General features: G+C 43.1%; 1 protein-coding gene across 1 annotated transcript; it reads right to left on the reverse strand.

Annotated features, from left to right (window-relative positions):
- Positions 1 to 4793: 4793 nt before the first annotated feature.
- LOC133976383 (A disintegrin and metalloproteinase with thrombospondin motifs 5) lies at positions 4794 to 18210 on the reverse strand. The gene is made up of 8 exons (XM_062414581.1): positions 17107 to 18210; positions 9483 to 9615; positions 9060 to 9227; positions 8290 to 8573; positions 6661 to 6844; positions 6316 to 6491; positions 6048 to 6223; positions 4794 to 5490 (listed from the first exon to the last, which is right to left on the reverse strand). The coding sequence occupies exons 1-8, from the start codon at positions 18208 to 18210 to the stop codon at positions 4794 to 4796; spliced, it is 2922 nt and encodes a 973-aa protein (XP_062270565.1).
- Between the last annotated feature and the right edge of the window lie 2176 nt (positions 18211 to 20386).

The raw sequence follows: 20386 nt of genomic DNA on the forward strand, positions 1-20386 counted from the left end.
ACTTAGTACAGTAATGTATCTGCGCTGTGTGGAGAACAGTGTGTATGCTTGAGGGTGCTGATCATGGGTTCCACATATATGGATAAACTTGAGATGTGAACTAATGTTTTGTCCATTTTGTCTTTAGTTGACATCTTAATTAAACACAATCCCTGCCTTAAGCGCCAGCCCTGTCTGTGCAATACTAAAGATTTTGGCCACATGAGCTGTGTTAATGTGTATTGACAACTGTGACCAACAGTGACTGACACATGCAAACTTAATTTAACTCCATTGCCAATATTGCACATCTTTTCTGCCATCAAGACTAGACTGAACCTCAATAAATAACTATCCTGACCCATTTAAGCATTTTTATATTATTTCCAACTATTACATGAAACTCTCCACCAGAGAGAAATTGCAATTGGAAATATTTTGTAATATAATATTATCATAAATGTGAAAGTAATAATAAAAATGAGGTCAGTAGAGGAAATAAGTGTATCGGTGATTGTCTTGGAGGCATGTTTCTGCTGCTGGTAAAGACTTTATATCACTGTATCTAGCTGGCAAAGGATACCCATAACAATGGTCCTGCTGTCATAACTCATTATATCTGTCACAAATGAGGATGGGACAGACAGGTGGAGGACTTAAATGCAGAGTCAACAGGCAGATAGGTTAAACGAAGGTTTTTAGTAGTCAAAATCAAAAGTCAGGCTTACAGGTCTCATCAGGAACAGACAATGTTGACTAGAACCAGACGTCGATGGGAGCAACAACATGACAAAGATGAACTGGCAACTAAACAGGGAAAACACTTGGCTTTAAATACACGGGGATCGACTGCTAAGTGAACAAAGGTGAGTGAAACAAGACAAAGGTGAAACACATGAGGCAATCAATGGCAGGAAAGCACAGGAAGTAAAACGAACAAAACACAAGAAGAGGACATTTCAAAATCAAACAGGAACTAAACTAAAAATCTGAACACAAAAATAAAAACTCTAGTGGTACATGACAATCTGTGTAGTTATCTGCAGCAATGGTTATTCAAAGATGTGGGCATATCATATAGATTAATAGGCATATTACTATTTACAGATTATATGTAAATGTAAAACATCTGTAAAAAACAAAACAAAAGTGTCTGTAGAGTCAATGTAGCTGTTTAAGCATGATGAGGTAAACTTGTATTTTTTCATGTTTTCTCTTCTACGCAACAACATGTGATTTTCTTTGGGCCTGATACAGATTATCTTATTTTATCAAGTTTGTATGATGGCACTGGACATTATGCATCCCATACAACAAAGTCTAAACAGTGCCATTTGAGTCCTTGTATTCAATCTGAGTATTCGTTTTCAGCATAATTACAACTGTGAGAACATTGGTGGATTAATAGAACATTTAAACAATGATTTTATATGGCTGCAGCTTTCTTCTAATGGCATGTATGATCACTGGGAGCTCAAATTGCTTATTGTATACTTACTGAGTACAGCAGCATTCTTTTACTCAATTTGAAGAGATGCTACAAATGTGACCACGGCTGGTCTGAATGATGACTATAAAGCCTCTCAGCTACATCTGCAGGTATGAAACAATTAAAGCTCACGTAATAAGAATACAATTGATTGATTGATTGATGAAAATTGATGCAATGAAAAAATAAACAACACAGAAACAAAGGTATTTAAATATATAGATTTTATGTACATATATTCATGTGGATGACTAAAAAAGAAACACTATATTCATACAAAGGAATGATTCTGCACAGTCAGATTCCTAAGTTAAATAGTAATTTGATACAAAATTACTATAATAAATAAAACTCATCTCATTGTTTTTTTTATTCACACATACCAGTTGTACAAACAATAAATTACAAGTTCAGTGCTGTATTCTGTCGTTCAGTGAGACAGATTTCCCCACTGGAAGAGTCAGAGTAGACTGTGTGTGTGTGTGTGTGTGTGTGTGTGTATAGGAAATACTTAAAAACTGTCTAAAATGATGGAATTGTTTCAATGGTTTGTGTGTCTGTATGTGTAAATATGGTTGAATACTATCACATATATGAAAGATCTATTAATTGTACAAAAATGTCTATATTGTGTAAATAAATCTGAATGTTTGAGGCAAGAAAAGAGGACATTTTGTGAGTGGTATGTTGACTTGGGTCATGTTGTATTTGAAAATGTTTTCTCATGGTTTATTTTCTGCACAGGTGCCACATGGGTGAGGTTTGCCACACAGGAAAATATGACGGGTTCCAGGCAGTTAAAACAATCACAGGAAGGTATTTTAAAGACCATTAGAAGTGTAATCGACTTGACTTAGTCATGCTGGGACCTAATTACCATTCATGAGAGCTGAGGTAATGTCCTCAGTATAAACTCTTTTAAAGTACATTTTAGAATATGAATTGTCTACACTCCAGAGGCATCCTTGATTGAATGATCAAATTAGAAGAAATAAAAAAGGATGATACTATGACATTGGGTGGAGGAGTTCACACAAATGGCACTCTATACTCTGTATCTAGTGACGCAGATTGTTCTTCAATGAATTAGATGAGAACATTAATACCACTTTCATATGTGCCTGTTAAATGTGAAGCTACCAACAGCAGTTTGATAGCGTAGTTTAGCATAAAGACTGGAAACAGGGTGAAACAGCTAGCCTGGCTCTTTCTAAAGGTATAAGATACACCTGGCAGCACCTCTAAAGCTCAGACCAGGCACAGTGACTTCCTGGAGTCTTGCTCGCTTGTTGATTGCCTGGAAACCTCATAATGACGACAAGACTCTAGATAAACAAGAGAAGTGTTAATTAGTGAGTTTAAGAAGTGATGCTAGGCAGACTTTTTTTTATCCCCTTCCAGACCTTTTCCAGTCTTTATGCTTAGCTAAGCTTAGTTAACAATCACCTCATCTTCTCATTTAAGCTTTATAATTACTGTACAGGTATAAGGGTGGTAGGCTACTAATCTTCTCATCTAACTCTCAGAGAGAAAGCAAATACATATATTTCCCAAATTTTGAACTGTCTTTCATTCAATAGCAACATTCAACATCACTTTCCAGAATCAATGTTATCCTTACATATATGAATATGAATATGAATAATCAACAGAACACACTGTCAACAATTTTCATACTGACTGAGTGCCACAAGTGAAATTCTTTTTTTGTATTTTGGGTTACCTGACCCTTTAAAATCACCCATCCTGTGGCACAATCTAAAGTGTTGTAATGTGGCAATCATCACCCATCAGGATTGAAAACAAATACATGATGTTATAGGGAATGAAGAAAGAAAATGAAGAAAGATTTGAATTGCAAGAGGACATTAATGATGGCATTAGTATCTCTCATGCTGTCGTTGCGAGTATCCAGGGCACACATTGTCATATTAGCATTGTATCCTAACAGATTAACAGACAAACAAACAGATACAGAAAAGGACCGTAAACCTCCCAGCACCAGCATAATGATTGATACAAAATGGAACTGAGAGTAAAGAAGCTTCAAGACGCAGTAGAGGACGAAAACACACGTTCACGGTACTTTAAACACAGGCCTGGATACATAAATGTGCTAGCATGTGCACACAACATGCACACAAAGATACACTCACTACACACACACACACACGGACATCAAAAATCAAGCATTGCCCGAACCAATGATTCATTATTAACCTCCGTAAATTTTAAGGAGTGTCGTGTTTATGTTGCCCCTTTATCAATTGCATTGTTGCAAGGTTTGTCTTCTGAAGGCCACCATACTCCTTCTTTCTATTCCATCAGATTCAGTACAATCCATACTTGTGTCATAAGGAAGAATTTTCTTCCTGAGTTGTTGCAAAGAGGAGGTACTACTCAGGAACCTGAGCAAAGAGAAGTATTTGAACAGTTTAAGACTGGACCTCGGTACAACTGATTGGTTTCCCAGCTTTGTACCATATTATTGTGCTGTTTGGATGCAATGCACCATTTAATCAACAAATGTCAGGGTGTCCCCGTTCATTCTTGGTCTACAATCCCATGACTCATCAGAAATAATAATAGTAAGGTTGCACTCTTTTACTCCCTTTAAAACTCTGTAACACTCTTTTTTGGATGGCCTCTACGTTCATGATTACAGTAACTATAGTCTATGGTCAGTCTTGTATTGCTTCCAGGTTTTTTTTATCTGGAAAGAGCAGTCAAATAAAGAAAGGGTATGCTTGTAGACAGGGCATATGGGCAGAAATGATGACATGGTGAATAACATGTGCTTCCCATAGTTGGGGCTCTTGTCTTGGACACATTCATGACAAAACACAATGGGATGTGACTTCCAAATCCTCACAGTGATTAGAACACATGGAATAGCATAAAAAAGAACGACAGGCATGCCATTACAGGGCAACACACACTAAACCTCAAGGTTTGGAGACTGAAGGAAAGACAATCAGTTATTGTCCATGTGGAAATGGCATGCAACTTAAGTCCTCAGCTATGGCAGGTCAATACTTGTCATTATCACACAAGGATTGTCCTCCATCCTGCTTGTGCTCTGCATAGCTACTATGATTCAAGGACATTCCTCTCTGGCATATAGTCAGGTATGCCAATCTGTCTCTGAGTCTCTGTGTGACTGGTCCAGGCGCTTTCAGCCAATATTCACAGTCCTGTTTAGGGTTCTATGTCTTAAATTCATTGGTCTGTAGTGCCACATCCAGCACATGAGACCTTTATCAGATTTACAGACTTCCTGCACATTGTCTCTTGTCTTACAAATCATTTTTTCAATCCTGCCGCCTCAACATTTCTTCACCAGACAGTGTTTAAAGGCAGAGGGGCGGCTGCCCAGCATGCAGCCTTTGGACAGTTTGCCATACTGGTCCTTACACTGCACTGTTCTGCTCTGCCAACCAGTGTCACAAGTCCTGGAGCAGGTCATCCAGGATCCTGTCATCCACTTGGGCCCTGGCGGTGGCGTTGAGGGACCTGGACCTGTAGGAGCCAGGACAGGGGGAGTGGTGGAGGATGTAGTGGTGCTACTGGTGGTGGTGGTGGTGGCGGCGGTGGTGGTGGTTCTCGTTGTGGTTGAGACAGTTGTAGTGCTGCTGTGTGATTTTGGGTTGGGGACGAGCGGAGCTGATGGCTGCTGTGGGGTTGTCCGGCGCGGCATGAAAAAGCTATAACGAACATCCAGTGGCTTTTTAGCATCTGTCGCTAGAATCTGAACCACCAAGGCTTCTTGGATGGCCCCTGGACCCATGCTATGAAGCCATTCGTCCCTTTGGCTCCAGCCGCTGTAGTTGAGCACCGAACCGTTGAGTGGGATGATTGTCTCGGAGGTGGATATCATGAACTTGCCGTTGAGGAGGTACTCGCCACTGGGTTTTCGGAGGGCGAGGTAGGCCGTGTAACGGGTCTGGTCCTTGGCCTTGTGCTGACGAACTTTGATGTGTGTGGAGCCTGCAGGGATTTTCACCACATCAGTGTAACCTTTACTGTTTGGCGAGAAACAAAGTAGAGAAGTTAGGTCAATATGCAAAAGAGTATGCTATTTGTTTTCACTGGCTTTGCTTTGCCGACTTTATGACAAAATGGCAGCCAATATCAACACTATTACAACTGATAGTTAATTTAAAATAAATTTAAAATACACTATGTTTGTATCATTAGTTAGGATTTGGTGTCAAATTGATGTGGACAGGGATTAATAGATCTGGAGCCAGGCTAAACTTTTAGCTTGTGACATCCTTTTAGGATGCAAACGCACTTTGAACTGAGGTTTCATTTGAATACATTTAAACAATATACATGTTAGTTGTCATTCTAACTGGACTTTTTGACACAGTTAAAGTAAATAATTAAGGCGTCATCTCTACTAATATGATGTGACCACAAGTTTGATGAAGGGAGATAACAATCTTGGAATAATGTATGAATAGTTGGAATAATGTGTGTTCCTTTCTCCTCCTTCTGCTAACATTGTGCAAATGCAGCATTATTATTTTTGTGTGGATGTAGAACGATAGTGTTTCAGTCTTTTCTGGTTTCTTACCTCTTCTTGGTGAAGTTGCCCAAAACGCGTATACACCCTGTGCTGTCACCTCCACATATACCACACTTGTCGAACTGGAGCTTGGAGCCAATGATGCCGTCGCAGCCTGTTCGTACACATTTCCCCTTCACGCACACCGAACTGCTGTAAGGACGACACTCTGTCCCATCTGTCACCTGAAAACCGACACAGTCACGATTGCAGTTTTTCTTAATAATCTTTAGTTATCAAAGTGCACTGCAGCTTTTTTTCTGTGTGAAGAACTCACCCTCTGAGAGAAGACCACATAGTAGCCTGTTCCTTTTGCTCTGCAGGTTAACTTGCACACATCTTTAGGGAGAACTCCTGCATACTTTGGCACCCACTCAACAAAGGTCTTCACCCCTTTAGGATCTGTCTGGGGACCGTTGCGCACCTCACATTGTTCTTGCCGGAAACTCTTAACTGAAGAAAAGTTCAATTAAAAAATAGGTTTGAAATGATGCACTTTATATTTTGTATAAACAACGAACAGTAGTTAGTTAGATTGGTGACCTTTCAAAATCTACTGTAATGTTGTAATCATGCATTCTCAGTCAAACAATAAATGTTTCCTGCATGCTGCCATGCTTACTTGACGGTGGACATGGTGTGACGCTGCAGGACCGATAGATGGCTCTCTTCCCCGTGCAGTAGCGCCCGTTGTTCCGTGGTGGCGGATTGTTGCACAGGCGCTGCGCGAACTGCACCCCGCCTCCACAAGTCCTGGAGCAGGCACCCCAAGGACCCCAAGAACTCCAGCTGCCGTGGTTTGACGCCTGGGAGAGGGAGGAGAGGAGGAAAGAGAGGAGGAGACAGAAGATGAAAGAGGGGATAAAGATCAGGAGGAGATGACAGCAGAGGAGAGATCAGAGAGAAGAGAGGGATGAAAAGGAAAGAAAGAGCAAAAAAAAGGAGATGAGAGAGGACAATTAGCGCTTATCAGACATGTTGGAAGTCAGTGCGGTTGCCCCAGTGTGTCACAGAGAAAGCCCTTCAGAGAGAGATTTGAGATAACATTTCGTGAAAATGCGGCATGCATTGTGACATGCAAAAGAGACAGAGAAAAAAAAAAGAAGGAAGCTATCCTCATGTGATAATAACTGTGTGACCAAAGTCACTTTAGTCTGTTTAAAGCCACTCATTAAGACAGCATGACTGTCTCCATAGCCCAACAGCTCACATGCTTACCCTGAGGAGCAGCCTGAATGAAATTCTGAAGGTAATGTACTTATTCATGCATTTTTCTAACCAATGGTCTAACCATGAGTCATCAGTGATAAAAAAAATGCTGAATAAGTAGCATTCAACGTTTTATGAGACAAAGTTGATTTTTATAATACTAAAGTTCTGCAAAGCTTCTTTGGTAACAGTTGTTCAATTTATTCTTTATAGTTCTTGAGTGGCTTCTTTCCACTGTAAAAGCTACTTAATCATGGTATAAGAAATATATAGAGGTTAGAGGCTTCTGAAGTCTAAAATGGAGGGGATTTAACATTGCTCTGAGCAGTAAACTGATCATCATACACAGCAGTGGATATGAAGCCAGTCAGAACTTGGAACGGATCCACACATGCAATTGCCTGCCAAGTATCGAGTCAGACTCATCAAAAGTCACGTGACAAAAAAACACAAAGAAAATATTCTTTCCCTCTTTTCCATTCTTTTTGACTTTCACTCTCTTTTCCTCCCGATACACACACACACACACACACACACACACACACACACACACACACACACACACACACACACACACACACACACACACACACACACACACACACACACACACACACACACACACAGTGTCCACAGCCTGCCAAGAAAAAGATCCGGTCTTTTAACTCATTAAGGTCAAATTCAATTTAGATTTGTTTCAATAAGGCCACGAGAAAAAAATAGCATAGATCAGCAGTGGCAAAAATAAAGCGGACCACACAATGCAGTCACACAATCTTTGCAGTCTACTTTATCTTTTCTTTCTTTATAGCAGCCCTGTTTACTTGATGTCAAGTTTATTCCTTTTCCTGTCTTTGTGCATCTTCTACAGACACGTTTGTACATTGTAGAAATGAATAGTTCATGCTTAAAATATCAGTTTTTGAACGATAAAAAGGTCTAATTTTACAACAAGAATCTATTTTGGATTTGAGTCTTTTTTGTCTCTCTTGACAAACAAACACCTCCTGTCTCCAAACACTATATGCTTGTATCTTCTTACCGAGTAATGTTTCTTGCGGGTTTTGTCCACACACTTTCCCTGCAGGCAGATGCGCCCCTTCCCACAGGGTGTCCCCTCCACAGCTGGCAGCTTCTTGGTCAGACACACCATTTGTCCCTGGCGAATCACTGCACACCACAACCTAGAGCATACGTCCATGCCTGGGCAGACTGTGTACTCAGGGCCAAAGGCAAGGCGACACTGGCGGACGGCATCATAGCTCTGCCCTGGCAGCTCTTCAGGGCCCAGCAGGGGCTGACGAGGAGAGTCGAGGAGACATTCAGCTGTGGCAGATAAGAAGAGGAGGGGATATTGTGTTAATATGATAATCCGTGAAATGACCAGATGAATTGTGTGGCTTTGAATGATAACCTGCAATATTTGGTGGTACATGAATTATACTGAAAGCAAAATTTCACAATGCTTCATGGCTGTCATGACACGATGAAACAGGAATGCAAAGTATGACTAATCTTGATTTCTTGCCAGTGATCTGTCTTTGGCTTCACTGCAGCTACACTCTTTAAAAAAAAGTTAATAGGATTGTAAATAACTCCAAATTAACCAGGATTATAGCTTTGTTTGGTAGCAAATAGCTCCCACTGTTAGGTACTGTGGGAGAAAAGTCAAATTCACATGGATGCAATTTGTAGATAGAGAACTCCAGCTGTGAGGAGTTCTCCTCATGATAAGATTTACAGATGTTTGCTTTTGTTCCGTGTTTTCTTTCCCCCGTGCTTTTATTATTCTACACAGTCACTCGCGCTCACCATTGCCGTCATCAAAAAAGTCAGTGATGGTTGCTGAGGTGCAGCGGCTCCAGGGTTTTGAGGCGTCGATGGAGGTGAGGATGGAGGACATGAGCCGCTTGTCGCTGTTCACTCCAAAACGCTCCTCACAGAATTTGGAGTCGTCATGGGATAAACCGAGCAAGTGACCTGAGGCAAAAGTGAGAAAGAATATATTTGATTGAAAGGTTATTCTTGGAAAAGAGATCACGGGTTTCCACATGCAGCAAGAATGAGAAAAGAAAATATACTGAATGCTGAGGTATCAGGTGCATGACATCAGACAATACTCTGGAGATATTAATCAACCATCACCCACCCACCAACTATCAGATGTGCTGACTGATAGCCATGTGCATGTTCTGGCATGTCTGAATCATTGTTTGTGTGTGCATCCATGCCTACCTATCTCATGTGCGACAGTAAACGCAGCGTGGAGCCCGTCGTCCTCGATGACAGCACAACTTCTCTCTGGAGAGCATATGGTGCCAACATCTGCCATGCCCAGAGTGTCGCAGGAGTGGTGGCCACAGAGGTCCTGGACAGAGGAAACATTGTAAGTTTATATTTGAACTTAAACCAAAAAATCAGGAGAAAATCCTGTTTATTTCAGAGTTTAATTTAAAAAGGTGATTCATCCTGATACTTGTGGAACACTCTTCCTTAATTCCAGTTAAAATCCTCTAAGATTGTAGCACTTAATTTCAACCAAGTCTTTTTCCTGAAGGTGTATCAACAAAAACTCGACTATGTCATTTAAAAAATGAATTGACATTCAGTCTGCTATGCCTTAATTAAAAATGTAATTATGTGAACCGTCTCCTTTTCCCCAGGCATCAGGGAAATATTATTTTTGGATATTTTTCATGTTCAGCTTGCTGCATTCTTCCGCCCTAACTGTCTGCTTGCTTTTTTCCCCCTGCCCTCGAGGATCATCATGTCTCATGGACACATTGTGTTTAATATTGCAATTTCCTAAAGTTGAGTGGCTTGCAAGACAGATAAAAACAGAAGCGTCAAAGCCAATGCAGCAGACCTCAAAGCAACAACAACAATGGGAGGTATAGCTCACATGACGCAAATTGGTAGCGTACATCTTTAGAGGCTTACACTGAGATACAAGTGGTGTCATTTCTCAAACTTGACACTGCTCTTCCAGAGCCACAGAAGACATTATACAACTGCTTCAAAAAGCAGTGTAGCACTCCCTGTGACTAGAGATTCTGCTATGTAAAATCAGTGAAGGGCCCCTTTAATTTTTCTTCAATTGCTTTTAACTCCCATTTCCTCCCTCTGCCTCCAACATCTCTTTGTGACATGGGGAGCCAGAGTGCATAACATTGATCTTTGTTTTGATTCTCACATATGTCCGTGTAGATGAGGCCTCGGGTGCTCTCGCGAGCCCTGCTGAGTGCAGAGATCAATCAGTTAATCGTACCGTGACATCAGACAGCAGACGCCTGCACATGGGCCTAAGTGCATGTGCATACACATTCACAGTGCAACAGAACATGCTTCCAACTTATTTGTGCATTCAGCGCACAGACGCACACAAACGTATGGAGACCAACATCCATGCATGTGCATATAAGTACATCCAAATAAGGAACACACACACACACACACACACATCCCACGGAGAGGATGAATCGTCATGTTAAGTGGTGTTGACAGGCCTGCTGGGTCGTGTGTGAGAGGCTCTCTGGGGAGGGTGTTTACCCGTTCTGGGCAGATCGGTTAGGAACAAACTGCCTTGTGTTCTGCGCTCACACACATGACTGAGTGGGTGGGAGCACCTCACACACACACACACACACACACACACACACACACACACACACACACACACACACACAAACACACACACACACACACACACACACACACACACACACACACACACACACACACACACACACACACAGTACACTCAGATGCACATAACTACAGTATAAGAATGTACATATAATATACACATGCACAGGTATACTTGAACATACAGACATAAACAGGCATATACTACTCAATGGTACACAATCATATACACACAATTAAATACACACGCATACAAAAAGAGTGCTTGCTTTTGCCAATTGACTGCTGGATACATGAGAAGAAAACAAAGAGTAAGTCAAACACCCTGACTGCGCTGGAATTCCACTTGACTTTTTCTGTGTGGAGACAAGCTTAAAAACCATAGAAGGAAGTGTGTTTGTTTTGAATCAGACAGTGAGAATGTATAGAGAAGTTTTTCTTCATATTTGATCTGTTTCTCTTTTCCCCTTTCCCACACTCTTTTGCCCCTGTGTTCTTTACACCTCCCTCACATTTTATTTATTTATTCATTGATCCCCTCCCAGGCTACAGTACGAGAGATGTTATTGTTCAGCTCGTTCTTGTATACACGGCTTTCATTAATACAACACAGTGTAACGGAAAACACGTGGGTGAAAAGTAGAAAAATGGGAATCTCCTGTTAGATATTACATGGTGATGTGGGAAAAATACCTGAAATTACCCCAAAACTCACATCTTTGGGTATTATTTACTTCTCCTCTCCGCCAAGTCTCTTTCCAACTTTGTTTTCATCCCAAGGCCTCTCACAGACAGGCAAGAAAAAGAGGGAGGGCATGGGAGAGAGAAAAATAAGTTCAGGAATCATATGCCAGTGGGGAAAGGATTGAGGGATGCCGGAAATTAAAGGGAAGAACTGAGAGAACAAGGGAGTTACAGAAATATTGGCAGAAATAACAGGGGAACAGGTGGCAAGCTGGTTGCGAAGGTCAGGAGACGATCAGAGCTGTGTGCTGTGTGGGAGCGGGACCACTTGCGATCTAAGCCAAGGCTTGTGTTAAACAAACAGCCAGCCAGACCCAGACACACAGGCACTCTCTCTCTCTCTCTCTCTCTCTCTCTCTCTCTCTCACTCTCTCTCTCTCTCTGTCTCACACACACACGCACACACACACAGAAAAAATGTGTTTTGCAGAATGAGTTTAGTTCACACTGAAAACACACTGCAGCCACTATGACTAACAGGTTGTCAAATGATGAACAACATTACATTTTTTCCACGGCCATAACGGCCACTGCTTGGCTTCCTAATATTAATGTGTAAAGAAGGCACAGTTCGCTATATTAACTTTAAGGTGATAATATGTCAGAGTTGAAGTTACAGCTTGTTTCTGCTGCCCCCAAATGGCCACAAAAATCAGTGAACGCAGGTTAGAGTATAATTTTGAGGCACATGTACTTAAAAATCTGCAATAACTAATGATTTTGTTGCTGGGCAGGTAGCGTTTACGAGGATTTTAGAGCTTTTGTGTGGCAAACCCTGAAAGACTATACAGTTCTTTAGAGCTGATCAGAAGTGAACAGTCTTATGAAATTGGTCTGTGATGCGATGAATTTTTATACTAAAAAAAATGATTAGTACATCTATAAAGTATTTTTTAGTTCTATGTTTTGAGGATGTGACCAATTAGTGGTAGCACGTAAAAGACAAAACAAAAGCGGTCCAAGTGCTTATCCTGTTGGAACACCTTGGAAAACTTAAACTTTAAACACAACACATTATTATAACAAAACCTGTGTGTTTAGTAACTGATATATAAGCAGAAAAAGTAAAGTGTCAACCCTTTAAGACTGATAAAGTTCTCAAGAGTATGTAATGGTCCAGAATGTCCCATCAGGCAAGACAGATGTTAGCTCAGAAACCAGAAGACTGATCACTTATCGAGAATAAATGAAGCTTACTAAGTATAACTAGTTGGGCTGAGCAAATGGTGTTATTTTTCTTCGCTTGGAGACATGAACCCGCCTAAGGTCAGTGCTCGAGGGAATCCTCAGACCATGATTGCAAACAGGAGAGCAGTTGAAAGTTACTGATGCATCACAGTGTGAAGAGGGTGAGGCCCATGTGTTGTTTTCTGGTAGACTGAACTGTCGTGTATGTCGACAGACCCCGGTCGGGGTCGAGGCTTCGGGATTCAGAAGCTGTCTGCAGGTTGTCAACATATGCCAGACGAAGTATAGCACGTGTGAAATATCAAGAACAGTTAAAACAAATAAAGGGACTAGCTGTGATGGGGGTGAGGGCTGGGAAATGTACACTTTAATGTACAGCCACACATAAACATGGAAGAGGAGAAGAGGATGTCAAGTGCACAGGAAAGGGAGGAGTCCGCACTATACACATGTGTAAATTCCTACATTTACTGTAAGAGTGTAAATGACATAACTTTGTGCTGAACACATGTGGAGGAAATGGATTGTGTATTGGTACTTGCTGTGTCTATATCAGTGTGTCTCTTACATCTGTCATTACATAAGAGGCTTCTCAATGTTCCTGCGAGATGGGCGGTAAATCAACAGCATTGTTCATCAACTTTCAAGGGAATCATCTAGTGACGATACAGAATGATATCATACTACCATTTTACAGATTTCTAGTAAAAATATTGACTCTGAGGCACAGTTAAAACATATTACGATTTGTTATTGAAGCTTCAGTTTATGCCTATGCATTGTATAGCTGGGTTCTCGAAATAATTACGAATCATGGCTCCAATGAAAAATGAAAAATTCTCCAACTGCTGTATTCTGCAATCTGTCCTGACCGAAGTGAAAGTGATCTGACCTCAGCCCGGGTTGAAGAGGTCAGCACTGGCATCACAAGCACCTTCTAGCAATGTCTATCTAAATATTTGAGCGATTGCTGCATGCAGCAAATGAAAGAGAGAAAAAAATAGCAGAAGAAATAGCAGCATGAGCACACATGTATGTCAATATATCTCCAAAGCTCTGCAGCTCTCTGTGGCCACCTTACAGTAGGGCTTTGTCTACTGTCCAGGCTCACAACAAGTAGACACAGCCATGCGTAACATTTAATGTTCCCATATACACTTACACACAAACACACACTCACAACAGAGTCCCCTCAGTGTGCCCGTTGTTTTGTTCCGGTGCTGGTATGTGTGGAGCCGGGTGACACCGCCACACGGGTCAGCTCACTCCGGGTACGGGGTGTTGGAGTAATTGGACCCGACCACAAAGAGACAAGTTCCCTCCAACTCATCTGAGAACAATGGACTAGTCTGACTTCACAGTCACAAAGTCTTCAATGAGCTTCAGTTCTAGTTCAGTGGACTACAATAATCAAGATCTGCTTCACCGTCCCTCCAAATAAAAATGTTATTTAGTAACTTGACACATTTGACATTAAGCACATTCAGGCAGACCTAACCCTACTTCCTATAACGCATCAAAATACTTAGCAGACCGACTTTACAGCACATCCAACTTTGTCTTTCCCTCAAGTTTCCATTAGGACAAAAACTAAAGCTATTTTTCCTGAGAAAGTCCTGAGAAAACATGTCTCGTATATTAAAGTTCTTTTCTTTTTCATTCCAAAATGCAGCAAGGTATGAGGTACCTGTGCCAAACAAAAAAAAAAGTTATTTCCTGACTGGCTGATTTTGTCAGTGGAAACACTAATGGGTTGATCCTGCTTGAAAAATATTTTTTTGGTGTGGTCTTGAGAATAGAGGCTAACTGGGGTCTTTTATTGACAAAATGAACATTTTTCCCCATATTTCTTTGTGACAGCTTTCCTGCAACCTGAGCAGATACACATAAATTCCTCAAGCAAAGGACTCTCCCAAGAATTGAAATTCCACTTACACTGAAACACAAAAAGCCGGGCTGTTTTCCTGCAGTGTTCAAGTATTTACAAACCTCAGTGCTGCTTGTCTGCCGGTCACGATGATTGACAGCAATTTGAGCAGTCAGCCAAAACAACCCTGATAATGGCCTTTAACAGCTAAAGAGTTCAGAGGTCAAAGTTAAAGTAAGGTCACAATAGGCCTTAAGCCAGGTCATGTTATGTGCTTATTCTGCAGGCTAACCATATTTAACTGCAGTTATACTCATTAAATGGAATGCAATAGATAGGGAGTCTGTACTATGTTACAGGGGGCATAGTAGATGATTACAGGCTCTGTTCACCATAGAGGATCACCTGCTTCCTCTGGTGACAGGTAAAATCTACAGCATGACCTCCACCTTCAGTGGTGAAGCTGAGAAGTTTGTGAATGAGGGTCTGGAGACAGATTTATGAATAATGCAAGTGTTGTGACAGGTGAGACAGAGATTGGGAAGCCCGATACAAGGCTATTATTGACCTTTTACTAAACGCTGAGGTTCTTAACAACAGCAGAATTAAACCTCTATTAAACTCATTTTCTTTGCATTTTCTATTCATTCCACTGGTCATTTGAGGTTTACTAACTGGATTCTTCATTTTATGACCAATAAAACTCTTGTGGAAACACTGAAGACTTTGGGGTTTGGGGAAAAAGATGTAATGTAATATCTAAATATAAGATTCTGGCTGCATGCACAAAATTATAAGCCTTAACACAGACTGCATGGATATAAAAAGGCAGTTTAACTCAATGCACTGAGAGCGGATGGGCTTTACCAGCATGAGCATGTGTATTTTAATAGGATCAAAGCCCAACTAGAAGAGAGAAAAATCAACAGCACACTGCCTGTCATGTTTCATTAGAATTTCCTGTCTAGTTTTGACTCCCTGCCCTCCTGTCCTGAGGCTTCCTTAGGGGTATCTGGATAACAGTTACAGTTTCCATGCTCGCCTGACCCTGCCTACCCTGCCAAACTCAACCACCCGTGGATGGCACTTTCTCTTGCCTGGGCTTGCCTACGCAGGTGTAGTGGAAACAGGGTTAAATAGACATCACACAGGAATGGTGACAGTTTGCCAGCTTGCTGAACTCAGGTATGTATTAGTGGATGCCCTGCCAGTGAATGACGATGATAGTTTGGCGCCTGCATCAGGAGATCCCTGGTGCTTGCTTCTTCACCACCCATGACAGGACCTTGCATGACTTGAGCATACCACAATCCAAGGAGAGCTATCTGACACTCAACTGGAGCTAACCACCATAAAGCCACACCCGGAGGTGAAAATGCATGCAGATCTGCTGCTGCCCTGTGGCTTTAGAGGCAGGGAGGGAATGAGGAGGGGAGAGAAAGGGATGGTGAAAGAAGGGATATATGAGTGTGGTCTCTGTAAACGTAAGGCTTCTCACAGGGTGGATTGTGTTTGTTTTTCTGACAGCTCCCAGACCCAGCTGACAGACGCTGGAAAAGTAACCCAGAAAAATATGCCAGGACTGGAGTGATGAGAGCAAGACAGAATGAGAGAGGGAGTGCAAAGCTGGGATGACTATCTAATTAACTGCAGTTTCAAGGGAGTTGTAGGGATATTTCTGCAATGCACCCCGCAGCTGATTTCAAACCTCCTGCCCTGGTAAGAATTTTCGCGCACGGCCACGAGCACGCACCTTAGATCACACAGACTCCGAGGCTTTGGGCTGTCAGGGGACTGGGAGGGGGAGTCTGGAGACAGAAACGACTGCCTAGAAAAACACTAGGCGCAGGAAATACAGCTTTTATGGCTATTTCACAGACGCTGCGCTGCATTACGCACGAAATATTCACTAAAACGAGGAAGACAGGGAAACAGAAGTAGAAAGAAAACAAATACAAAAGAGGTGGATAAAACTAGGGACATGTGGACAGCAGGTTGTGCAGCCTTCACTTCTAATTGACTGTGATTCGAACTGTGAAGGCGCAACAGTGCACAGTTCTCCAAAATGACCACTTGCTGTTGCTTACCTACCGGCTCAAGGGAACATTGTGCATAATTACGTTATTACTGATACAAATAAAAAGTGTGTCAGCTATTTTCATCATAGTGTGTTTTGCAGCTTATATTTGCTTAAGCCACCCAAAGCTTTAGTCAGCCAAGAGCTTAGCTATAGTGAAACAGCTGCCACCTCGTGCACCATCAAAATAAAAACAAACGATGGCGTCACTCCGCTGCCTTGGTATCACACCGGGGCCGCTGTGTGGGATGGGAGACAGGCGCCATGGTGAGCCGGCCAGGTGAAGGAACGGAGAGGAGGAGGTGCTGAAAGGAAGGAGAGGAGGGATGTTTGTTTACCTGCCTGGTGAAGAGGATGGCTGCATCGTGGTGGTGCTGGTGGTCGTCATCCAGCGGGTTCTGTTGGTTCTGCCACTTGCAGAAACTCTTGAGTGTCGCAGCCGCATTCTTGGTCACCTCCAGCCCCTTCTCCTTCTCAGTGACCGTGATCACTTTCACCACTGACAGTCGGATGGGGTTCTCGATGCTGGCGTGCCCGTACAGCTTGGAGGCAATGGAGGCCAGTGTGAGCAGGTAGTGGTTTAAGTCCTTGCCATATTTCTTGGCCATGGTGTCATCTGCCACCAGGAGCAGCTCCACGTGCCTGGCGCGAGACACTGACCTCCTGCGCCGGTTGCCGGTCTTCAGGACAGGCACTAAGGCGAGCTGGCTCCACCATCTCCGCCCGTGCACAATGCGGTCATGTGTGTTTTCCGCTGAGACCCTCTCTCTGCCCCGTCTCCCCTTGCCACGACCTCTGTGCCGGCGTTTCCCAGATGCATCCCTGCGTCCTCTGTGCCCGTCGCGCGTCCCGCAGCTCTCGCGCCCCTCGCGCATAGCCTCGAAGCTGAATCTCTCGCGCGTGAACACGTGGAGCGCGCTTTCCGCGTCCTTGTCCTGCAGGGCGCGCACGTCGTGCTCGTGTCCCTTCGCCCTGATGATAGGCGTGATGGTGTAGCGCGCGTGGTTTACGGCGAAGAAGCCCTCGAGACCCCCGCCGCAGAGGTTGAAGATGGCCAGAGACTCCGGGTTGGAGTCCACTGTCCCGCGGTACACGCACTCCCGCTGCAGAGGCGCAGGGCTGTCCCCCATCATAGCGAGTACATACTGGGGACTGAAGTGATGCGACAGCACCGAGTCGTCCCGCTCCATGTCCAGCTGAAACCGGCTCTCATCCAGGTACACCAGGTACCCCACCTTCCCTCCTCCGTTGTATATCCGGTCAATGGTCCGAACGACCCCGTCTGTCCTCCGGGCAGGTGCGAGAAGCGACCCGTTCGCAGGTGGAAGATAGAAACCCTGGAAAGTAGAAACCCCGGCTCCCAGCTCCAACTCCACGACGCACAACAACAGTAGCCGAAACCAGAGCATGCCCCCGGCCAGAGCACCAAGGAGCCGCACCATTGTTCATTCCAATCCCAAAAACATCTATATCTCCACTAAAACAACCCCGGACAAGCCGAAGACATAACTTTGTGTATTTGTTCCTCCAAAAAGCGCATCCTCCTGGTGTCCAAATCCCCCATGAAAAAACACACAGTAGTAACCAACAGGCGAGCAAACAAAACAATTGGGGAAAAATGGAAAAGAAAAAGGATCAGCAGAGAGGAACTGTGTGCAGGCTGGAAAGCACTGAGCTGAACTTGGAGAACAAAAACACAAAGTTTGCTCTTAATAGGACCCGGAGAGAAAAAGTCCTGCCCCCTTTGCGCTCAATCACCACTCCTCCACCCCCCTCTTCTCTCTCTCTCTCTCTCTCTCTCTCTCTCTCTGCCTCTCTTCCTCAAATCAGAGTAAAGTCAAGTGCTGGAGGAGAGGAAAGGAGAAAGAGAGGAGAGAAACCTGAACAATGCTGCCAATGGAGTATTTCTCATTGCCTCAGCAAAAGAGAGGAGCGTTTGTTATGCTTTGTGAGTCCACCACAATCCTTCTAAATCATCATGAGAGGCGGATAAACAGACCTGCAGTGATCATTGCTCTAATCCATGCAAAAAATTGATCCATTTTAGGTCACTTCTGGTTAAAATTGAATTAAAAAAACTATTTCATCAGGGACAGTCACCACGTCTCTATGTTTTCATCGACTCAGGGTGTCAGCATCACTTGTAGCCAGCATCAAAACATCAACAAAATAAGTTCCTGAACAGCCAAATGCTGTCCCTTCCAGGACCAACAGGATTTAGCTAAACCCGAGAGCGTCTCCATTAAATGCCAGTCTGTTATTTTTACACTTTACCACTTTGACTCTTTTAATAATTAAAGGCTAATGTCCAACAGGATTCGCCAGGAGAGTTTCAACAAACTAGAGGGGAATAGATAATTCATGGCCATTCCCAAATAAGAACTCTGGGAGTTCACTGTTCCCATGTGAGACATTTAATGGTGTGTGTGTGTGTGTGTGTGTGTGTGTGTGTGTGTGTGTGTGTAAGAGAGAGAGAGCGAGAGAGAGGAAGAGGAGGAGAGGGAGGAAATCTGTGAGCATGCATACAGTGGGTGCTGTACTGCTGCACTTGGGTATTAGCAAGTAAAGAAAAAAGGCTTGCAGGTGTGTGACTGTGTCTGGAACTGCCCTGGGAGCTGTCTTGATTATTTATTGTACCTTTAGGGAAGTGTGTGTGGTGGTGCCAATGGGTTGTCATACTTGTGTGCCGAGAGCAATTTAGTCATGCATACCTCACTTGAGCTGAAGTCAACGTGTCTCACTCGTACAAACAGAAACACACTCTCAGAGGACAGCCAGCTAGAGAGTGGCTTCTCTTAAAAGTTCCAAGACACTGCTCATTTGCTGAGTCACCTAACAGCTATTACCTGTGCACACCACAGAGGGGGTTTCAGTGTGTGTCTGCATGCCAAGAGGGAAGACTCTCTTTGTGGATAAAAACAATCCTTATGGAACTTGAGAACTAAGGGCAGATATGTTTCAACTTTGTTGCATCAAGCAAAGAGAGCCCATGTCTGCTCTCCTAAAGCGGCGCGTTAATCCAAAGCCCCTTGTACATGACAGAGCGGTGTGGGTAGTATGGCCGGGTGCAGGGATGCAGCCAGGGAGTGGGCATGAGAGTGCGTGTGGGTGGACGCAGCAATCGTGGCCAAAAATGGATCTGCCACCGTAAGCCTCACCGCCCCCCCTGTCAAATCCCGCCGTGGTACAATCCACACATGAAACATCCCACACCAAGGATACACTCAGCATTCAAACAAGCCTTCAGAAAAATGTCACTTGACAGTTCCTCAACAGAGCAGTAGCTAAGTTGAAGACGTGTCCTCTGTATATTTTAGGGTAATATGGGATATGGGGACGTGGAGGCAATTGTTTTAGACTTAACATATTTGAATTTTACAACCTTTCAGGTGACAAAAACAGGCTTTGAAAGGAAACTGAACCTTGATAGTGTGACATCTGATATACAAAAAATAATAACTTAACACTTAATGAACAATATATGAAAAAATCCATACAATTTGAACATTTTATGGCATTCCAAGGGGGATGAGGTTTGGCGGCTCATGATCTTCCTAAAACCCCCCTATGGCCCTGTTCCCCAATAATGAACCTGAACTAATACTTATAAAAGATTGC

The sequence above is a fragment of the Scomber scombrus genome, chromosome 24 (genome assembly GCF_963691925.1).
Source record: "Scomber scombrus chromosome 24, fScoSco1.1, whole genome shotgun sequence".
Lineage (NCBI taxonomy): Eukaryota > Metazoa > Chordata > Actinopteri > Scombriformes > Scombridae > Scomber > Scomber scombrus.

Excerpts from the sequence above, each read along its gene's own strand:
- LOC133976383 (XM_062414581.1), bottom strand. The coding sequence starts at position 18,210 with ATGGTGCGGCTCCTTGGTGCTCTGGCCGGGGGCATGCTCTGGTTTCGG. Across the intron at positions 9,616-17,106 it reads CCATCCTCTTCACCAGGCAG|GACCTCTGTGGCCACCACTC; the intron begins GTAAACAAACAT and ends TCCTCTGTCCAG. Across the intron at positions 6,492-6,660 it reads CACACCATGTCCACCGTCAA|TTAAGAGTTTCCGGCAAGAA; the intron begins GTAAGCATGGCA and ends ACTTTTCTTCAG.